This window comes from Larus michahellis, chromosome 14 (assembly GCF_964199755.1).
Source record: "Larus michahellis chromosome 14, bLarMic1.1, whole genome shotgun sequence".
In the NCBI taxonomy this organism is placed as follows: domain Eukaryota; kingdom Metazoa; phylum Chordata; class Aves; order Charadriiformes; family Laridae; genus Larus; species Larus michahellis.
In genome coordinates, this window is record NC_133909.1 from 8,151,923 (window position 1) to 8,173,876 (window position 21,954).

The 21,954-nt window shown below is 38.0% G+C and overlaps 1 protein-coding gene across 6 annotated transcripts in view; it reads right to left on the minus strand.

The window, feature by feature from the left end:
- Positions 1–2,082: 2,082 nt before the first annotated feature.
- The window catches only part of SPAG9 (sperm associated antigen 9), a 63,212-nt gene continuing 43,340 nt past the window's right edge, over positions 2,083–21,954 (minus strand). For 3 of the 6 annotated variants that reach the window (XM_074607221.1, XM_074607220.1, XM_074607224.1), the window contains 18 exons: positions 21,303–21,359; positions 20,260–20,433; positions 19,453–19,582; positions 19,098–19,190; positions 18,641–18,808; positions 17,705–17,876; positions 16,371–16,598; positions 15,375–15,570; positions 15,069–15,191; positions 14,432–14,512; positions 13,862–13,929; positions 12,506–12,654; positions 11,192–11,363; positions 10,122–10,235; positions 8,285–8,323; positions 7,241–7,417; positions 6,316–6,453; positions 2,083–4,391 (listed from right to left, as the gene is read on the minus strand). In XM_074607221.1, the coding sequence (XP_074463322.1) occupies positions 4,276–4,391; positions 6,316–6,453; positions 7,241–7,417; positions 8,285–8,323; positions 10,122–10,235; positions 11,192–11,363; positions 12,506–12,654; positions 13,862–13,929; positions 14,432–14,512; positions 15,069–15,191; positions 15,375–15,570; positions 16,371–16,598; positions 17,705–17,876; positions 18,641–18,808; positions 19,098–19,190; positions 19,453–19,582; positions 20,260–20,433; positions 21,303–21,359 (2,395 nt within the window). In that variant the 3' untranslated portion in view covers positions 2,083–4,275. The remainder of the gene's footprint in view (positions 4,392–6,315; positions 6,454–7,240; positions 7,418–8,284; positions 8,324–10,121; positions 10,236–11,191; positions 11,364–12,505; positions 12,655–13,861; positions 13,930–14,431; positions 14,513–15,068; positions 15,192–15,374; positions 15,571–16,370; positions 16,599–17,704; positions 17,877–18,640; positions 18,809–19,097; positions 19,191–19,452; positions 19,583–20,259; positions 20,434–21,302; positions 21,360–21,954) is intronic. The other 3 variants (XM_074607223.1, XM_074607222.1, XM_074607225.1) reach the window with 1 other exon arrangement.

Below are 21,954 nucleotides of genomic sequence, written 5' to 3' on the forward strand. Positions count from 1 at the left end.
CGGCACCGTGCCCCGGGCACTCCGGGGGACAGTTTTCACTGCACAAGTCGGGGAGGGGGGATCACCCCAATCCCTTATAGGAAAGGTTTCCCAAGTATTTTCAGTGCCCTGGCCACTTGTTACATACTAATCAAGATAAATTGTTGGGACAAATGTGAGTCGGAAGTGGCAGATGAACCAGAAAAAAAAAATTAAAACCTGGTTCTAGGTGAGAAATGAACGTCTTGTCACGGAGTTCTCATTCTTCTGCCTTATAAATACACTACTTCCTTTGCTGTGTGGTAAGTAACCAACTTGCATTTGAGCCTTTTGAATCTCTGGTAAGGTGTTAAAACTCAAACACCAAATTCCAGTGCCGGCGCCTACCCCAGCCGAGTTCAGGGGGTCTCCTCTCGCTTCACCCTCCCTCCCAGCGGCGTGTGGCCGCGCGGAGGCGAAGCAGCACGGCAGCAGCTGGGAGCCAGGCCCCGAACAAAGTTTTTCTTCAGAGTTTTTGCTCAGGCCCAGTAGGAGACAGCAGGGGCACACCAGTTGTGGGCAGACTCAAACATATCACTACCCATGTTCATGATGGCAATACTTGGCTGCTAGTGTGAAACACCCACTTACTACTCCTTCTGGTAGCATCAGCCACCTCTGAACTCAACATGAGACTACAAAGAACACACCAATCCGATGCATGTTTCATATACATATTTATATATATTTCATGTACAAAGTTACATTCTGAACCCCATGGATTCAATAATAGAAATAAATACTGAAATAACTACACTGCTATATGAGCTTTTCTGCTCACAGAAAAGAAGCCTCAAGTTTTAACAGACAGCAAGTTTAACGCTGTAGTATCCATCTCGGATTACAGAGGCAAGTAAAATTCAGCGTAAAGTGTCCAACAGACAAAACTTTCAAAAATTACAGACCATAAAATGTTTAAAATATATGTTTAAAAGATTGAGAAATGTGCATCAACAAAATTAATAAAGGAAACTTAATCTTGTTAGAGGGCGGGAGAGACATTTAGTGTATAGAAAAATGCTCTGAGGTGCAACATAGGTTGTTACAATATGGCATGACCCTGTTAGAAAAAACATTTAATTTCCCTAAAGAACTGTATTTGAGTTTACCGTGTCTGGTTTTACAGAGCAGGGCCTTCACAAGACCCCATCTCAACAGGGTCACTTACAAGAGGGCTAAGTCAGGTTTAATCCTTTGGTAACTTTTATAATACTCACATGGAAATAAATATTCAGTTACACAGCATTTTAAAAGACACACGTTCTTTAGAACAGTTAGTATAATAAAACAGATTTAACATTTGTTTGTTACTAAGGCAGCCTATGATAAAGTGTCTACGCTCTGCCAGCTCTATCTGATCCAACGCAGGAAGACCTTTACAAGAAACGGACGATGCAGCAGCTTCTACGACGCGTTTCACCTTTACCATGCAAACACCCTTACCCAGGCAAGTCATGTGCTGCATATTTTGTGCTCGAAATGTTTCCAAACTATTAACAAGCTGTAGCTATCAAGAGATTAGCTCCTATTTATATGATGCTTTAATCACATGAGTGTCGGCATAAACGCATTCTCGAGGCGGATTTGGAGGAGCGTATCGTCATCTCGGTGCCGGGGTTTTTTACCTGCTTTGTTACCCTTCAAAGCGACCTCAAGTAGAGTTTATAAATCCCGGCGCGCTGCGATGACAATAGGGACCCATCGAACCTACTGTACCTTAGGACAGGGGATAAAGTTTTTAAATGAGAAATACAGAGAAGTGCACATGCCTTTTATCTACACCCACAGTGGTACATAGTTAACCTATTGTTTTCTTTAAAACCCTTCCACTTTTGGACAGAAACAATCATTCTCTGAAAGATTTGCAAGAGTTGGCCCACTGAGGTGACTAAAATGGCACGGTGGACCAGATACATTTGGCAAAAGACCAGGTACACACTTGCCAGCTTGAACCGCTCCATTTGAGAGCGGGAATGCCGTCCAGAGAAAACGGCTCATCACTAGTTACAAATAAAATGCTATACAAGAACCAAGGAACAGAATTGTGCGCTTTTTTCTTTTTTTCTGAGAACATGAGAATGTGACAATCAACCAGTGAGTAAAAGCTTTGGAGACTGTGTTTTCCAAAGAGGGGGGGAAAAAAAAAAAAAATTTAAGAAAATGGCAGGAAAAGCAATGGAACTGCACCACTCACAGTGAAGGTTCTGCACAACAGTAAAAGTTTAGACAGCATTTTTCTTAGACATCCAATTTCCTAAGTTAATTCAGATGTGCTTCAGGTTCAGCATACGCGTCTGTAAGTTTCAAATCGGTCTTTCCAAGAGTGTTTAGCCAGTTTACTTTCTGAATTTGTATTTTTTTCAAAAGCTCCTAGGCTTTATATTTAAGCCGAAGTACTTTAAGAGTGACGTTAAAGATGAATTTGGAAAGCAAATTATGAACAACATGCTCTCATCGCTTTTGGCATTCTGAAGAGAAAAATACTACCAAGATATTAGACATCTTTAATAAGGATTTTTACTACATAGTTCATGTCCTAAATACATATTTACGAGAGGAACAGCTGTGTACAAAATATGTCGCTTAAAAAGTATTTATACATATAAATCTAACCAATAGACCTGAATGGAGTTTTTCTGGTTTATCAGCTATGATATGCATTTGAAAAAGCTGCCTAAATATATATTTACACAATAGACTTCAGCTGAATGTGTTCATTTAAAAAAATTAAGAAAATATATAAACACATGTTTGCCTGATAGACCAGAACTGCTCCTATTGCATAAAAATGTTTAGGCAGTTTTAAAAAAGTGTTTCTATATTTACTCCTCTGAAACTGTTCAGTTCTCTCACATAATCAAGTCACTAAATTTCTCTGCTAACCCAAACGGAACAGTCCCAGCCTTCTGGGGGTAAATGCTGGATGTTTATTAAAACCCCGCAAAACTTTTACTTTCCAGAGACTAAATGAAAGAGCACATCTGGGTTTTAAAATATTCTGAAGTACAGAAATCATGAAGCATTTAACTCAGGCTTGATACTAATGTAGGAAATTCAATGTAAAAGGAAGACAGTCTTCAACTCACATTTATGGTTAAAAAAATAGATGGTGAGTAGACAGAATGTCAGCCTAATATTAGAGTCTCCTGACTTTCATCAATTTACTCAGTGTTACCTGCTAACGTTGTCACTAAATTTTTATTTATTTTTTTTTTTTTTACTAAATTGGGGTATGCGATTACGAAAAATACATTTTGTACCTAATTATCTGGCACTAGAGTTCCTTTACAATCTCACTTGGGCAGAACGCAGTTTTCCTGTACACTCTCAGTCTTTTCTCATGCTCTAATTAAGGTCTCTAACCTTCACACATGTAGTGCCTCATGAGTTTGACCAGCTAGGCAGAGAAGATCATTCTAGTGCTTAGGACATAAAGAGTTAAGACAAGAAAAGAACAAAACATACCCCCTGTTCAAGAATTTTACCATTATTTTCAGCTTTAAATCATCCTAAGAATAACCTTTGGAAACCGAGTTGTTCCATATCTGGAAATGCTCAAAAAAATGCTCAAAATCGCTCGTTATTGAGGGCAGCAGTTCTCAAACTTTAAGGTTCAATAGTGAAAACATGTAATTTTATTTAAATATTGTCATCTTAATTCCTATACAATCCCCTCTTCCCCCCATAAATTCTCATGAATGTAACAAATTAAGCCATATACATTATGTAAGCAAGATTTTCCAGGTTTGAAAACACAAGCTGAAGTTTACAGTTTGCTTTAGCCCTCACTGAATATTTGGATGAGTCTTAATAATCCATTTTATAATTTGTCAATTTTTCAATACTCTGGGAATAACTTTGCTGTTTTACTCAATGCATTATACAGTGAAATGAAGCTCAGTTGTAATAACGCTGAACTCAAGTGAGACTACCGAAGAAGTGAACTACATTAGATTGCTGTGGTACGGTAAAACTGATGTCTCAGTTGCTTAATAGGGTGTGCACACCAGTTTTGAGAAAGGTCTGATTTCATTATACTGTTCCATGTAACACGGGTGCAGTAAAACAGCACAAGCTAATTCCTGTATAGTTAAAGGTATGACAGATTTGCAATATAAAGTTAAACAGCAAAGAAATGCTTCAACATCATGTAGTGAAACAGGTTTCACAAAATAAAAAAACATGCAGAAGCTTTTTTTTTCTTTTTTTTTTTTTTTCCTTTTTCTTTTTTAAGGTCTCCAGCTGCATCCTACAGGCTCACTCACCGCCACACATTACTTGCCACACTATCAAGTGACTCCTCTCAGCTTTGGCTACAGAAGGTTCAAGTTGAAGAGCTTCTCCAAGGAGTTCAGATTCTCCACCCTCATCACCTGAAAAGCAACAGCTCAGATTCAGGCAGACAATAACAACCAGTATTAACACCAAACGCAGCAAGACAAGTGACACCTAGGTTTACAAGAAAACCACCGTAAGAGACAGTAGCTGCCATATGCGCATATAAAAGCGTATTCAAGATTATGAATACATACATTACAAACTGAAAGACTGTTGCATAATTATTTCAGAGCCCAGTATTCTGATGGTCATATTCTTCAGTTCTAGCCCCCCAAATTAACTGTAGTTTAAGTATCCATATTCTACATATTTCTTTACTTATAGCTCTTTGAGGCAGAGAAGCAACAACCTCATTTGCAAACTCGCAGTCCCTCCCAGGCAGAACTGGAGATGGTTACGCTAAGAGAAAGAGTGCTAGCATAAACACATAAACCATATCAAGTGCTCTGGAAATACGAGCAGTAATTGAGCACAAGACAGACAACGCAACACTCATGTCTATGATGAACCTCTCCCCATCTTTCCTCTTGTTCTAGTTATCCTAGCTTGTCACGGCTCTGCACGCTGGCACAAGACAGCCTTAAGCCTGTTCTCCATTATTGCTCTTCAAAAGAGCAGAGCAGTTTTACAACTGCGTCTAAAGTCTTGATGACATGAGCTGACTCGCATCAAAGGTGACTGACTAACCACTAAACAAAACTGCACGTAGACAGTAACAAACACCAATACAGAGGCAGCCTTGTGGTACAGAAGAACGTCAGTTCAATCAGATGAAACGGGAATGGACCTACAACTTCAGGAAGGTTTCAAGTCACACTGTGGCTGGTTTTCTGGTTAGACTACTTTGGAGACCTGAGGAATCTAAACACAGAACGGCCTGAGCTTGCTCTTCAGCCAGTTTGCTGCACTGATGTGGTAGCGGCTGAGCTAATGCAGCTCTAGTACTGACGCTGAAGCTCACGGCTTTGCATCGTGCTACAAGGCCAGCAAAATGCACGTTTGGTACACAGCTATACCAGCTCGCTCGCAACAAGCACAGAGTTTAATACCTCACTACAGTGTGGCACAGAGTTGCCTCAAGTCCTGTCTCCGGTGTAACTCCCCTTCATTGACTAGTGGGATGACAGAATTTGGGCTGGCCTTCATAGGTTTTTCTTTGGAGTGTTGTTTTGGGATCTTGGTGGTTTTGGGGGGGTTTTTTGTTTGTTGGTTTTGGTTTGTTGTTTGGGTTTTTTTGGGTGGGTTTTTTTTTTTTTTTGTGTTAAAAACCACTACAGACAGATTAAGGCAAAAAGTCAAAACAAGGTCTAGGAGTTGTGACTGCTTTTTACGCATTTTTTGTCAAGGTCTTCAGCTGCAGATTCTAAGCATACAACAAAGTGAGAGTGGTTATAGTTCTACTTCCCCAAAAGCTTCAATTAAAAAAAAAATGTTTACACAATAAATCCTTTATGGGGTAGATCACGTAAAAGTGCTATCCAAAAAAAGCAGCAATTAAAATAAGAAGCGCACACAAAACCAATGGTGAAGCACATTTTCCCCTTTTCACTCAAAAATGAGTAAATTTTAGTTTGAGCGTTCTTCATGTAATACATGACTTTTTAGAGTCAGTCTGCATATTTAAGCAACTGGACGTATTTTCCAACAGTTGGGGACAGAAGACTAACCTTTCAAAGGAAGAATGACAACATAAATGGTAAGGCGGTACATGGCTACAAAGCACAGTTTCAAATAAACCTTTTTACAGAGTCAGCTCAGAGGCTGTGGTCTACTGGGAGAAGAGGAAACTGAAGGTGCATGTGTGTGTGAGAACACATACTTCTATCCTCGCACTCGCTCAGTAAAGACTACGTACTGACCACACAGACACGCTCTGCAATCGCCGTGGAAGTTATTATATGGTTAACGACCTTTCACTATGAAGAGGTTACAACTGATTTTAAGCTCAGTATTTCTTACCCATTCTGAAGTCAATATATCCTTCTCCACCACTTATCACCAACATTGATTTTAAGGGACTCTGGTTGAAGGACTCTTGGGCCGGTTTATCAGCTGTTAGCTCTGTTCCACCACTACTCTGTGGGCAAACAACCTGACCTGGATTAAAAACAGAATACAGTTTTATGCCACATCTCACAGAATACTACCACACCTGTATTTGGTCATTGGATGACATAGTTAATCCCTAACGATACACTTAACTTTGGATTCTAGTATCTCTTCAGCAAGGGACAGAAAGCTAGCTTTGCCCCAATTTCATCTCTCTAAAGAGAGATCAAGAATCTGCCCAGGTCAGTTCAATGGAAATCAGAAAATTAAATGCCTCTTGATAGATTTCACAGCACAGGCACGCAGATCTAGAGAATGACACTGAAACAGACTTCAGGACTTTCAGAGACACAACTGAAATGATTCAGCGCGTGTCAGCCCATTAAGCAAACTTCTGTCATTTACTTCCAGCACATGAGGTGCACACAAGCACTGAGTATTCAACCGGCACTGACCTTCTAGGGAACTCTTAGCTTTTTCAACTGAGATTCTTTCTTTTGGGGGCTTCTCGCTTAGCTCATCCTTCCTGCAGGATGTCAGACGCTTAAATTGGACCTTATATCAATTAGCAGTTGACTGCCGCCTTAATAGGCAAGTACTCACCACAGCACCTTTTTCCCCAGAAGGAAGCAAAGCACTTTGTGACCAAACCCTTTCCCTCCCATTAAACAATACTGCACTTTGGAATCAGACAAGTCTTGTAAACAAAATATAATAAATTGTTTCTGAATGTATGATTATTTTTTTTCCCCACTTGCTATATTTGCCTAAACACTATGTTTAACTATGAGGGAGAAAAAGAAACTTCATTTGAAGCACAGCAATAAAACCTTACCAGGTACCGCGACAAAGAATTTTACAGCATCACGGTGCCCGTGGAAGCAAAGCTGCGCATGTGCCATTGAACAATACGGTATAAATGTTCCAGGAGTGACTTTGTCGCTGTTTTCATCACCATATACACGTATTACACTCCCTGGACGGTTTCCGGAGCCTGCTGCTGCTTTATTAGCTGTAAAAGAAAAGAAGTGTTTTCTACTTGAAGACACAAATTACAGGAACGGTTATTTGTTAAGAAACCTTATGGTACCATCTAAAAGCTAAAGCCAACTTAGATAAAAATGAAACAGGAGGGCAGCAATGCCAATTCAAGACAGAGCTGGAAAGAAAAAGATTGCATGCTTCGTTATTTTAAGTACATCAGAAAATGGAGCAGGATTCTTATTAGTCTAGCATAAACATCAGATTTTAATATCCTACTTTTGGAAAAAAATAATTTGTGAAAAGGACTGTATCTTTCATAGAAAATAAGTACCTCTAATGTGTTTCAGTATGAGCAAATTCAATGTACTTAAACATATAATTAAAGACAGTTTCATTCCAACTAATCATAGGGTATCCCCTTGCCAGCAAAGATTCTCCAAAAATAGCCACCTGTGGGCATGAAGGAGCTACCCTATTATAATTCTACATCTAGTTTTTACTGAGAAGTTTTAAAATCCATTAAAACAGAGAAGTACTCATGCTAGACATACAAGCCATCTCCATTCCAAAGACTATCAAAGGAGTGAAAGAAACAGTGATTTGTAACAAGACAGTAAATGATGTGGATTAATGACAAAGTTATAAGATATGGTATCACATTGGCTGGAAGAAAAACAAAGTCTGTATGAAAGTTCAGCTGCAACACAGGATGATATACTAAACTGCTGAGCAGATTGGTGGCTGTTTAGCAAACATAAAACTGCTGCAATGCAGTAACTGCAAGTGGAAAAACATTTAGGAACATACAAAGGGTAAATCTATAAGGAGTGGGAAACAGCCTTGAAGTGGCTATTAGAAGCCTGAAAACAGATTTTTGTTCAGGATCTGCACTTACCCCTCAGCCCCAGTAAACGTCCCTGGTGGAGGATTACAGCTAAAGTGAGAAAGGAGGAAAGGGGAAATGGATAGGTATGACAGTAGAGGAGAAGGATTAATGAGAACCCACCACTCTTGTATTTTGGATTTTGATAAGGTAGAGCTTAAAATTTCAGCTCCTAAAACAGTAAATATCTAATTACAGAAGATTCAATAAAAAGTCACAAAGAACAGCATCTTGTTATAAAAGTTTCAGGACAAAATGGACAACAAAAGCACTGACACTTTCATGTGCTTTATTGCTATAAAGTTTATTATTGATTAGCAACTTTTCCCCTTTCTCTCTTTCCTTTGTAGGAGGCTACCAAAATAATATATAACAACTCATGTTTTCAAGTGCCCTTTTGAAACATCATCTGTAGATCTGGAAAATGCCCTGCTATTGAGACCCAGGGAACTGAGATATGCAATTGCTTACGCAAGGATAGGACTGTTTTTGAAAACCATGAATGCTTCTAAGAAGGTTTCTCAAACCCATTAACAGGCTACCCACGAACAGTTGTTCTGATGCATGAACTAACAAAACTGATATTAAACGGAATAGCTTTAATAGGGATTTTTTCACGTTCACTACTGTTTTAAAACAAACTCCTCCGGAAACATTAAATTAAGCTTGACGCAAATTAAGAGCTATAATTTTTGAAAGCATGATTTAAACTACTTCAAATTCATGATAGGAAGTCTGTCCTTCCTTAGTACATTCATGCAATGCAAAAAAAGACACTTACTGAATGGATGGACAATGTAATGGAACAGTATGAGAAACAACGCATGTATGTGCTGTTCAACAAAGCAGATACAACATGAAGAGTTTTTGCTATTAAATAACCCTAAGATTCCACCTGTCAGGCTGTACTATTTCTATATAAGAATACTACAATTAGGACAAAGGTGTATATTTAGTTTTCTGAAACTTCTGTCCATGTGTTTTAGTCTCAGGCACAAGCGTTGGTTGGGTTTTTTTTATTATAATTGTACATTGTTGTTGTTTCAACATTGCATTGTTGTTTTAAATGCAATCAATTTACACACAGATTCTTCCTAAGCTTTACCTATTTAAGATTTATTTTGCCCTGGAACTAGACTGTTCCCTCCTCCTGAGGTTCAAGTGCCCATGCCTGCATGCTTTCTCTCCCACCCCCAAGTAGTTTCAGCCCATGACAACAGTTTGGGGTCTGTTTTTAAGCAGGTACCTGGATGCGCATGATTGGAATTTTACCCAGAAGTTAATGCTCTACTGTAGAATGTGTTTACAACTCTTACAACCTTGAACGTGCCCGTTAAAGCAGCCTGTACTACTGCCGCTCCAGTCCTTTACACCAGCTTTGTAATGAATTCTCAAGAACTAAAGCCAATCACATTGCATTAGCAACAATTGCTAATCAAATTGCTTTGCTCAAATCAAACAAAAATCTACTTTGGTGATCATATGGCAGTCAAAAGTAACATTAATTAGAAAACTAAAGCCATTTCTTACAAGCAATCAACTTCTATAAATACTGCTAATGCTCGTAACACCTCTAAAGCTTCAAAGCATCTCTTTCATTCAAGCCACAGCAACTCTGCTCAAATTGAAGTACAGGAAATTTTGGAGATACGCTTTTTGCTCAAAATAACTGAAAACATGTACACAGATTAGGTGCTAAACATCACACAGGCCCAATCTGTTACGAACCTGAAAGATTCAGCCTGTCAGTAAAGCTTTCTATCCATTAGCAAGCATCTGAATGGGTTTAATATTCTCTTTTTGTGTCTACAGCATATTGCACAGTGCTATTCATTTATATTTTACTTACTTTCTGTTAATGGAATGGAGATGATGACACCATTTCCTGTTCCTACCCATAAACGATTACAAGACACCATAAGAGCTGTGATTCTCACAAATGAGAATCCCAGTTTACCAGTACCTAAAAACAAAAGATGCTTTTCATCAAAAATTATGAGCAAGAATAGTTTTAGTTCCATAACAGAGAATCTTAACTCTAACTCCCAAACCACGCAGACAAGTAATTCCCCCCCACTTCAAACAGAAACAAGGTAGAGGAGTACATTTCAGTTGTAAAGATAATCTGAAAGGCTCTGCTAATTAAGTTGCGAACCCATACAGAAAGAGATTAACATTAACTGTGAGAAAGCACAAAGCGTATAACAGCTCCATAATGCTGCACAATAAAAATCTCTTGGAGCACCAGGGCAGCTTCTCAAATAAAACAGAAAAGGTGAGTTTACAGATGTAAGATAATGGTTTCTCATTCATTAAAATTAATTTCTCATCCATTAGCACTATGAGGGGAGAGGAAGAAGGCTGACCAGCTAAGCACAATGGCACAGTAGTTACTTGTATCTGTTGTGTTATGTGGGTGGTCAAACTGCTCTTATATAAACATTAAAAAAAAATATCAGGAAGCTTATTAGCTTCAATAGCAATAAAAATTTGCTCTTTTGCATTTTCTTCAAAAAAAAAAAAAGGCAATTTTTCCAGGCAAGTAATGGATTCTTCCCACTCTCAGATTTTTTTAAAAAAAGACATCAGTACAGTTAAAACCAGAAAGATTTTAGTGTGTCTATTGATGCCCGCCCAACCCAACCACCATTGTCCTCATTAGTTCTGAGTTTTTAAGGACACCTTAGACATCAGGTAGGATCAACAGACTGTATCAGAAGACCTATCATCCTCATCATGCTTTTCAGACTGACTTAGGCTTCTACTTCCAGATTCAAGTTTTCACAAAGAGGATTTGACTAGCATTCCACCCACCCTTCGCCCTAGCTTGCAGTGAGAACTGCCTGATCCATAACAAGAAAAGAAAGCTCCAGGCAGCAAGAGATATAAGAATACAACAGTTTCTTCTTATCAACTTACCTAGCATTTTGCTTACATAAGGTTCAATGTCCACATCTTGTAGATGCTGATACGTGTGTGCATGATAGAGACGCAGGGTGGAGTCCAAGCGAATAGACACCCATACCCCATCACCCACCCATGCCAGCTGTCTCACTTGGCTTTCTCTTCTTGGGTGTGCATCAAATGACTTCTACAAAAAATTAGATTTTAAATTAGAAGATGAAACGAAGGAAAGAGTAAGAAAGGCTTCTCTGTTACTCTTACACTGTCAATACTGGCAATTTTCATAAGTCATCTACAATCCTCTCATTTGCAAGACGACTAGCAGATACAGTGTATAGCTTAGTTACAATTACCATATGATGCTGATAAAGTCAATAGTAGAAGTGCTGATTCCCTTCCCTAGAGTGTGATCTCAAAGCCATAGTTTCCTACTGCGTCTTCATTTATATATCACATCCCAACCTACTCTGGCGTCTGTCTCCATTTAACCTGGAGCCTTTTCGGCATGAGATCCTCCTGTCACAGCACAAGGTACATATGCCCAAAAAGTGGTTTTCTCCCTAGTTCTATCAAACCTTGCTCTTGCCTACAAACCCACCCATACAAAACACACTCTTCTCCACCAGCAAAACAATTAGTTTCACTGTTGTATGAATTCCTTCATTTCAGTTTTCCCATACATATCATCTTCTTCACAAAAATAGATGATTAATTGGGTGCTTGATATTTTCAGAAGAGCTGAGCAGTCACCCACAAAAGGTCTGGCCCATGTCTCAGGCCAATTAGCAGAAGCTGAAGTATTAATACTGCTAATGGCTTTCAGAAACCTTTGCCACTTTCTGTATGTGAGATGCCAGGTACAACACTGCAGAAACACCAGCTTACACACCTTGTATAAACAAACTATTTAATAACTGGAGGAAAAGTACATTCAAGATTAACACTTACGCGCCTCTAAAGTATGCAAAGAGAGATCACAGAGCAGGTTACAGGCGGGTGGAGAACCTAATGAGACATGCCTGCAGAGTAAGCTGGCAGCTAGCCGTATGAGCTCTGCACAAGGACACTTTCCAGTCCCTGGCCAGCTAGAAGTGGAGAACTAAACCCCCAAAAAATTGGCTTCAGTAAATGAGAACTGTCTCCTCATGGCTTAAAATCTTCTAAAACAAGGAAAAGAAAATGTAATAGTATTTCCCAAGACAAATTTGTTTGGTAGCTTGTTTTCTGATGAACAAATAACTTCTCTGGAGTTACTCTGGAGTTTGAGCTGTTGCATGAGATGGCATTAAAACATAACATTTATTCATTTTGAACACCATTTTAACTTGCCTCTATTTTCATGGCCTTCGGTTGAACAACATAGATTTTGTTCCTGTAGCCACACCAGACCTTGTCATGTACCACTGTCATGCATCGTATCGAATGATGTGGCCGGCCCAGGTCTAAAAGGTGATAGTTTGTCAAATCCCATTGACCATCTTTAAAAACAGAAGAAAAAGAAGAAACAAAACAAAACATAGGTTTCTATGAGTTTAAAAATATTTTAAAGTACAGGCAACTATCTTAACAGTCTAATTTTTTAGAAGCACTGTAGTAATCTAGATAAGTCAATACAAATTTATGACTAGACTCCTCATTAAAAAAGCAACCAGTTATACGAACTACCAACATCCCAAATGATACTTTGTTTAAAGATAAGGTTGTACAGTGACTCATGTTCGAAACACGTCAAAATATTTTTCAAAACAGCAAGTTACCTAGTGCTAACTGCTTTATTTGGTATACATTATACAGTATACATTACAAGCAGCAACTACCCACACAGCACCAGGCACTTGCTGCTTGACTGAACAGAGAAATGTTGGCCAGTGCATCAAGATGTTTTAGAATATGCTGCAAGATCTTCAGAAAGGCACCTGAATTCTACTAAAAACATACTAAATTTGGTCATTTGACACTAAGTAAAATTCTTCTGTAGGCTGAGCTAAGCCACAGATCATCACTGACATTTACTCGAGATCCTTAAGGATTGTAAACCACTAGAGTTTGAGATGAAAAAAAAAAAAAAAGAAGAAAACCGAACAATTTAATCCCAGATGCATCTTTCCCAATATTTGCATTACTGATGTGCAACCTCTGTAACTCTTCTAAATGCTGAGATTTAAATGCCACAAGGAAAAGAACAAATGAGTAGGGAGTCTGTGGAACGAGGTAACAGCTAAGTTCCAGTTACTCCTAGTAAGACCTTCCCCTCCAGGTCATTATTCTGGAGGCTGAAGAATGGAGCTCGTCCAGGAGTGGTTTGGCAGATATTCTGAAGGGATGCTTACAAAATTCTCATTGAAATACTTGGCCACAGACAATTATTAACACTAATAAAACAGGAGACATAACTATTGAGCGTGATGGAAAAGCAAAAAAGACGATGATCAAAGCAGACTTCACTGCTTTTCGCTATTTAGCTTAGATATTCTCCTTCTCAGAGTAAGGAAAAACTCCAGGAATGCACCAGGACACTGCAAAAACGGTAACTGAAACTGCAACTGAAATACTAAAGATTTCTCAAGACAACCTGTAAAAAGGCCATTGGGGAATACAGTTTCAAAACACTATTTATAAATGGCACATTTCTTTCCTAAATACCGTTACAACTTCACTGGTTTCAAGGTCTAATAGAATGCTTACCAACTCCTCGGTGAAATATTGCTAGTGTTCCATCAGCTAGTGCAACTAATACTATTCCTTTTACATGTCTGGGAAAAAAAAGGAGGCACAAGAATATACACCGTTAAACTGCATTTCTCAAAGTGCAAGTTCAAAGCAAGGTATAACCGTTTTATATTGCGGCGTACTTTCTATATTCACGTAAGCCCTAGTGCTTTGATTTCTACAATACAGCTCAAGAGAAGGGACAGTAACAAGGCGTCAAAATCCAGTTCAGAAAACTTGAAATATATCTATCTACAACGCCTGAAGAAAACAAAGGATAACAACCTATAGCTGTTTTGAGTATACAGGTACAAAGAATACCAAGTATACAGCTACAGCTCATTATTTGAGCTATAGTATTTGCAACAGATACAAGATTCCTTTTATTTTCCTTACTCCCCAAGCGTTTTCCACTGCCCCTCAAAGAATATGCATGCATTTATGGCAACTGACATTCTCAATATCTGAGGAGGAAATATAAAACTACTTTGCAAATATTTTAACAAAAGTTCATTATGATTTACATGACATTCTTTCAGGACTTACACAATACTGAGAATAGAATCTTTAAGTTTAATGGCATGAACACATTTCCTCCACTGGGCCACTGACGAATGAACATAGAGGCTGCAAAGACAAATCAGGAGGGATTAAAAGCACTAGGAAAGGTCTACCAGACAGGAAAAAACCAAGCAAAAACCCTATAATTGAAATCCACAATCAAAGGGAAAGTAAGTTTTCATCTTCCACTGAAAACTATGTGTAGACTGAAAGAAAAGCTACATGAGCAGGCAGAATGGTTTTTCACAGGCCTAAAACGTTACCAACTCCCTTGCAGATACATCTGCAGTAAAAAGGGCAACGTACTTTTCTGGCATAATGAAATACTGGAAGTTATGGAGTTATCAGACCATAACTATTTATCTGACTACAAAAAAAAAAAAACAACCAAAACTTTTCTGCAGATAAAAGTGTTATCCACCAAAAAGAGCTTACTAATCACCTACAATACTTTCTTTGAATTCTAAAATTCCTAAATATAGCAAAGCGTACAAAATTCAGGCTCTCTTGAGGTCATCTGGAACTTAATCTTGACTGGAGACAGTTATCAGGCCTGTAAGCACAAGAAGCAAGTTTAAAATAATTTTTCCAAATACATTTAACAAGATTAGCATTTTCTTACCATCCATTCTGTGCTCCAAGCCACATTGTCGGCAAAAGGCTACTCATTTTCTGTGCTTCTTCTCTCACTAGATCTTGCTCATTTGGTAAAACTGCAATGTCTTTATATAACTCTGACTCAGTACTGAAAAAAAAAAACACAACAAAACAGTTAAATACATTGAATTGTAAGAAGATTGTAAGAAAACTTAAAAGTTAAGTTTTAACTTAAGAAAAAAAAAGTATCTGTTTCGTCCCCATGCTGTGTTCCTGCAAACATGTTTTTTTTTTTTAAAAATACATTTTAAGAGGCATGAGAACTATGTACCTAGGGTGGTACACTGGAGACGCCTCTGTTGTATTCTGCACTCCCAGAGGATCTGTAAAGACATGCTCTGTGTAGACTCCAGTCTGTGCAATATCAGCTGTGTCTTCTCCTGTCCCTGCATTGACTTCTGTTGCTTCTGTTGCCTCCTCTGCTGTTGGAATGTTCTCATCTACTGAATTACTTTCAGTTGCAATATCTATGGAACAAAACATTTGAAAAGCTTTTAACAATCTCGAGAGAAGAATTCTCAACTGTTTAGAACAGCCAGAACTTGATAGTTAAAACTTAGGTGAATAGCTGTAATAATCAATCACAATGCAGAGTTTGTATTTCATCTAAATAAAAAAAAATCAGATGAGAAACAGTGCAACCTACTAAAATTTGGGTATCAACAAGTGTCAAATGCAATTTATGTGGCAACTCAGTGACTGATAGCACAGCTTGCCCTTTAACTCGATTAACCAGAATAGCAGTGAAATCCAATCAATTCAAACACACACAACTGTGGCACAGTATTATACACCAGAAGAAAATAAATGACGTTCAAGTCCAATAACCCCACATGCATTAACAATCGTATCACTATACAGCTCTGAAGGGTATATGACAGAAAATATTAAGAATGCCTACAAAGGAAACAGATTCATTTAAATCTCTATTAAGACTCTCTAAGATTTAAGGCTTATATCCATCTACATTCTCTCTAGTCATCTGTCAGCAAGATCTACATTTCAAATACCGAATAACTTAAAAGCTCTCTTTAGACCACGCACAAGATACATTCTTTCAAATACTTTTGAGAACTGTGTTTAACATCTCTCCACAAAGTTTTCAGCTAGAAATACACAGTGCAAGTACGTCAGACTTATGGGCCACTTCCCACAGAGTACCTCACTGCTTACAGACAAGCTATTCCGTTAGTACCCGTACCATTCATTTCTCAGTTACACCTAACGGTGTTTGGCCAGCCTTGGCACACTTGTAAGATTTTCATACCCGACTGTTTATCTGTCATCGGTGAGCCACCGTTTGCATCGTGAGCTACAGGTGCTCCTGTGACACCCTCTGCAGTGCAGCCGACCACGGTTATTCCTCCCAGCAAGCTGTCGGTTTCCGCAGAGCTGTTGCTCGTCATGCTCCCACACAGAGAAGACTTGTCCACTTGGCTGGGATCTGCTTCTTGAGACCCTTCTTCTCCCGCAGGATAGTCTGTCTCCCTTGCCCCTGGAAGAGATTCAACTCACATCTTTCTTGTGGGCATAAAGAGGAGTCACTTTTCTATCTAACAACAAACTAAGCTTTCAAACTGAACGAACCCTCCAGCAACTGAGATTTAACATGCAGATACCCATCTACAAGCTTATTTTAACACGATCAGCAGACATTAAAGATGCCGTCACAAAGCTCAAAAAGCAAAAGCAGTATCTGCACATCTGAATGTCATATGCTGTATTCCAATATGCAGTTTTCCAACTAGTTTATTTCTATTTCAAATAATTTTTCTATTGAAATTAGATTTTGTAACAGTGCATATATGCAGGGATACCTTTCTACATCTTTATGAAGAATTTAAATGCAATAAATCTTTTGTTCTGGGAGAAAAGCTGCTTTTCTCTCATACAACCCTCTCGAATATTTTTAAGATTTAAAATATTATTGTTGGTTTCTTGAAATTTTTATCTTATCTTACTATATTTATGCTGGTTTGATTTTACAAGTTATACATAGTTTCAATGGAGCAAAACCTCAGACTTCACTGCAAAGAGATTTCTTCTGAGCTCACTAAACAAGACTACTTCACCAGAACTAGCGTTGCAGACTTCTGTAAGTGTAAGTCAAGAAACAAGAAATTCAAAAGCACAATTAGTTTTTCTCCAGAATCATAATATCCTCCTAATTAAACTTCCCTCAGTGCACTCTCAACATACGCTCCCAAGGTAATAAGGATTCCTCTCTAGGAAGCTCCAAGACTTGCTACTTATCTTCAAGAGACTGAAGAGGTCTAAAAAACCAGCACATTTTTCTTTTGTGATGTTCACAGTTCCATAAAACATTGGCACTATTGCACAATTTATAATACAGCAGACAAAATAGTTGCTCCTGGTGACTGATGTCTCTTTACCTTTGAGTTAAAATAGGTCAAGAGCCAACTGAAGAGTGGAACAGTAGAATAGAAATCCAATAGTTTTCCCTCCAACTAAACACTTTCTATTGCTGTGGTTACCGTAACACTTTATCACACTAATTAACAAATATTTTGCTTTTCATTGTGTAAGAAAATCCAAATACGATACAGTTAAAGCCTGAGCTAAAACATCACAAGTCTTTACCTGGTACGCTAGCAATACAAAGCACATGAGAATTGCAAACAATGAAACTGTCCAGAATATTTCCTGGTTGATTAGCATCGATGATGATAACTTTTGTAGCAGAATGCGTGCTAGTACAGATCCAAACTAGACTGGATAATTCTTCCTGATGTTTCAGCTCCTTCTGCTGGTCCTGAAGGAGAATAAAGGCAGAAGTGAACAACAGGAAGGTGGAAAAGAACTATTGCATTTGATCTTGTATGTTCTTACATTATCAACTTCAGAAATATACATAAATGTGTGTTAAGTTCAATATCTTTAATGCCATTGTAACATTACATGTATTAACTTGTTCTCTATGTACGTGGAACATAAAGCCCCTCATATTTCATACTTGTGTAAAAAACTATAGAAAATAATTACACCGCACAGTTATGCGGTCCGACAAGTATAAAGCTACAGAAGGATGCTATTTACGTGCCAGCTACCACACTTGGTATCGCCACAGATTAAAGTACCTAAAGTCCACAAGCACTTCAAAATTAAGCCTTTGTTTCTGTGCCCCTAATACAAATTCCATTCATTGCTTCTTCATGAAAACATGAAGACTAACATTTTTAAACAACTGTACAGACACCTAAGAAAGCTTTTTTTTAAATGGCAGTCAGAACGATTCTGTCACCAATGTTTTTTAAAGCAGACAGCACTGGTATAAGCAGTGCATCATTTTGATATAAAATTGATTTGTTTCTCAGATTTGCCAACAAGCTGGCACACAGGAATCACACAAATTTTGTAGATGGATTCAATAACTCAAATATCTTGGGTTGATGACTACCCAAGAAAGAATTATTCATTACCAATAAACCCAATTAAAAAATTTATTATTAATCTACATATATACAGTAAAGATGTTTAACTATAGAAAACATTTAACATGCCTTACTGTGATCTTACCTTGAGCTCCTGGTCTAGTTTATCTAAGCTACTTTGAGATCCTGTTTGCTGCTTGTTGCCGTCTGCGTCCATACCAGTCACATCATTGTAGAATACACTGGCACCAACCACAGACCCGCCATCCCGTGTTTTCCCCCCTGAGAGGTTTACCCCTACAGCACACCACAGCTTGAAAGAAAAAGAAACACTTCACTTACACATTAAGCTAATAAAAAAAAAAGATACCCCTATTGTTACATATACTGAATTAAATCAATATTATTATATATCTGCAGTCCATTTTAAGGAATTGATGAAGACTGAAGTCATGTACATTTCTACTGAAGCTTGAATTCCGATTCCCCTGTGCTTTAAAAAGAAACAACTTCATTTCAAAAGGAAAATAATCGTGTCTAAAATAAAAATATTTAAGCTATAGGTCGTCCAGTTCTCTATATCATTGGTGTAAGTGTCCTACCTTCATAGAGGTATCCTTCTCATCTAAAGGTCTCAGGTAAACAGGTACAGGCAAGTTCTTCATCTTATTGTCAACCTGGCCACCATTTGCCACCTAGGCAAAAAACAAACAAGCAATCAGAAAAGCCTTCCCCTTTAAAAGAGGTTTACAGTCTTTGGGCTCAGCTGATCAGACTTGGTTAAACATGATTAAGAATTCTGCATTGTGTTTTTCGTAGAAAGGCTTTTTTAACTGCAAAAGTTCAACAAAAAAAATGCTGTAATCACTCAAAACACAAGCTGTGAAATTATCCTCTGTTCAAATTTCACAAAACACAGAGTTGTTACCACTACATTTGAAAATATAAGCATAATACCTGTTTGTACTTCTGAGGTAGACTCCAGCCAAATGCTTGCACTCTACCATCCTCTTTCTGAACGTGTGCTTTCACTTGGCGGTACTGCTCCCTCTTCTGCTCTCTGCGGGAGGCTAAACTGGCTTCGGTTCTAGGGAAGAATCATTATTAAAGAACCTGTTATTTATGCTCTTTAGAATTCTTTCTGTAATGGGAGTTGTTATTAAACTCAATAGACAAGATCTCTGTGGAAGCACTGGGTTACCAAAGAGATCACTGGTTTTTCACACATCAGCTACAGAAAGCCAAGTTTCCCATGAGCTATTTCTATGGGACCCGTGAAAGACAGGCGAAACCAGAGAGTCTATTGTCAGTATTCTTAAAGAAAATTAACTTGGGTTATGTACCTCTACTAGAAGCTTTACGAGTTGTAAAGAAGCACAGGAGGAAAAAAAAAAATTACAGATACTTGATAGTCTGACTGGTGTTATTCCATTTTTCCACTGAACTTAAAGTGAAAGTATCTGTACAGTTATTGCTGAACTACAACACTTGCTTATAAAAGTGTACCAAGTGCTGCCTCCTGTGCCTGAAAGCACTTTTATAAAAGCCAGTGACATTTGCCAAATAGAGTACTACTGCCAGGAACCCAGCATACGCATCCAGTGCTGTGCATTTCAGTCCGCACTATGTTGATTTCTTGCGTATCAACACTCATTTCAGGAGAACGTTATACCTATACTTGGCAGTATGCTATTTATCTCAGGGGATTAAGAGAGTAAATACTCGATAGAGCATATCTAGTACTGTAACACCAAAATGACTTACTCTTCACTGAGGAATTCAAAGGCTTTAGATTTGTCACTAGGTAATTGAGATAAGGTGCTGCTTCTTTTCTTGACTGATGGAGTAATATGCGAGGTTGGAGCATTGTATTTAACGTTGACAGGAGGTTCTGGTTTCTTAGCTGTATTGCTAGATGAACTGAAGAGCCTGCTAAAACTAGAAGAAAAGAAAAGAAAAGAAAGATGAGAGTTAAGATTTGTAAGATACATCCAAATTAGACTATGCAGACAAAACACTGCATATGCTAGCCTGCTCAAGCCAGTTAGACTAAGAAACTGGAGCCCAACATAGCAGCAGCCACTGCACAGTCAGCAACACTCCCAAAGCACTGAAACTCACGTCAGTAAGAAAAATTGTTAAAGAATTATCATCCCGTTCGTTTATCAGGTTTAATGGGATCTTCATCTTGAATGAAGATCTACAGGGAACCAACAAAATGAGGATGTGAACATCACACCCGCTAGAAAGTTTTACGAAGCATATTAGTTCATGCACTGAGCACTTTAAAAGCCCCACCATTTTCTAGGCTAAAAGATAGAATAGTTATTAGCAAACCACAACATCAAAAGGATTATTTGACAAATATCTTATTGTGAATAACACTGGTTTAGATTTAAGGAGCTTGAAGTTAGAAAGAAAAATTTAACAATCAGTAAGTGGTACTTCACAGAGGAAAAGGAAGATGAAATAAATGCAATCCATTCAAGTTTCTATTTTTCATCATAAAAAAAATCCAGAAAAATGTTCAGAACAAGAGCCCTGGTGCATATTCAGCTAGAAAAAAATTACAGCACTTTGGCATTTAACTTCACAAAGTGCACAGCCATTCACTACGCAATGCAGCTTACGATACATTTTGTCTTCAAGAACAGTCTTACCGAGCTGGCATGCTAGGTAACAAGAGGAGAACAGTTAAGACATCTTAATCTGCCAAAAGATAATTAGCTAACACACAAAAATGTGCCAGCTAATTGGTTAGGGTCTTTTATTTATTTTTTGCCAGCGAGTTGCATTTCAATACTTACAACTGCCAAATGCTTGATCTCTTCTTTTCTTGCATGGCTGGATTTTCTCTTGATGCTCTACAAGAAATGAATTCCAAGTTTACTGAGTAAGCTTTAATTAAGAAAAGGAAAGGAACAAACAGTGTGTAACACTTATTTAAAAAAAACAGGATAACATATCAAAAATATCAAAGCTTACTTCTTCACATTGCCACTTCTTTTCTGATCAGAGCACAATATTGAAATTCTCACTAGATGAACTGAAGTCACATAATAAACATCATCCACATTTATTTGTATCACAAGCACAACTGGGGGCTGCTTTTCAGACAGAAGACACAAATCTGTGTAACACTGCAGTGAAAACAACTAGAAGAACGCAGCCAATAATTTTAAGTTCTTCTGCCTCCTGTTTTTTTTAATATTTTAACCATTGCCTCTTATTTTAAGACCTCTTATTCTTCAACATATCATTAAATAAATTATAAAAGTGATTGTTCCTGAAGCCATAGATGCATTAACAGAGATACGAGAGGATTTCTACAGGAGACCACAGCTACAGAAAAGCAAAGAATGTCTGCTTGGGAATAAGTATTTTTCCTCTCACAGGCTCAGAGCTGAAATGGCTCACAGGTATTGAGGACAACAGAAAAAGTTAAATGCCATTGTTATA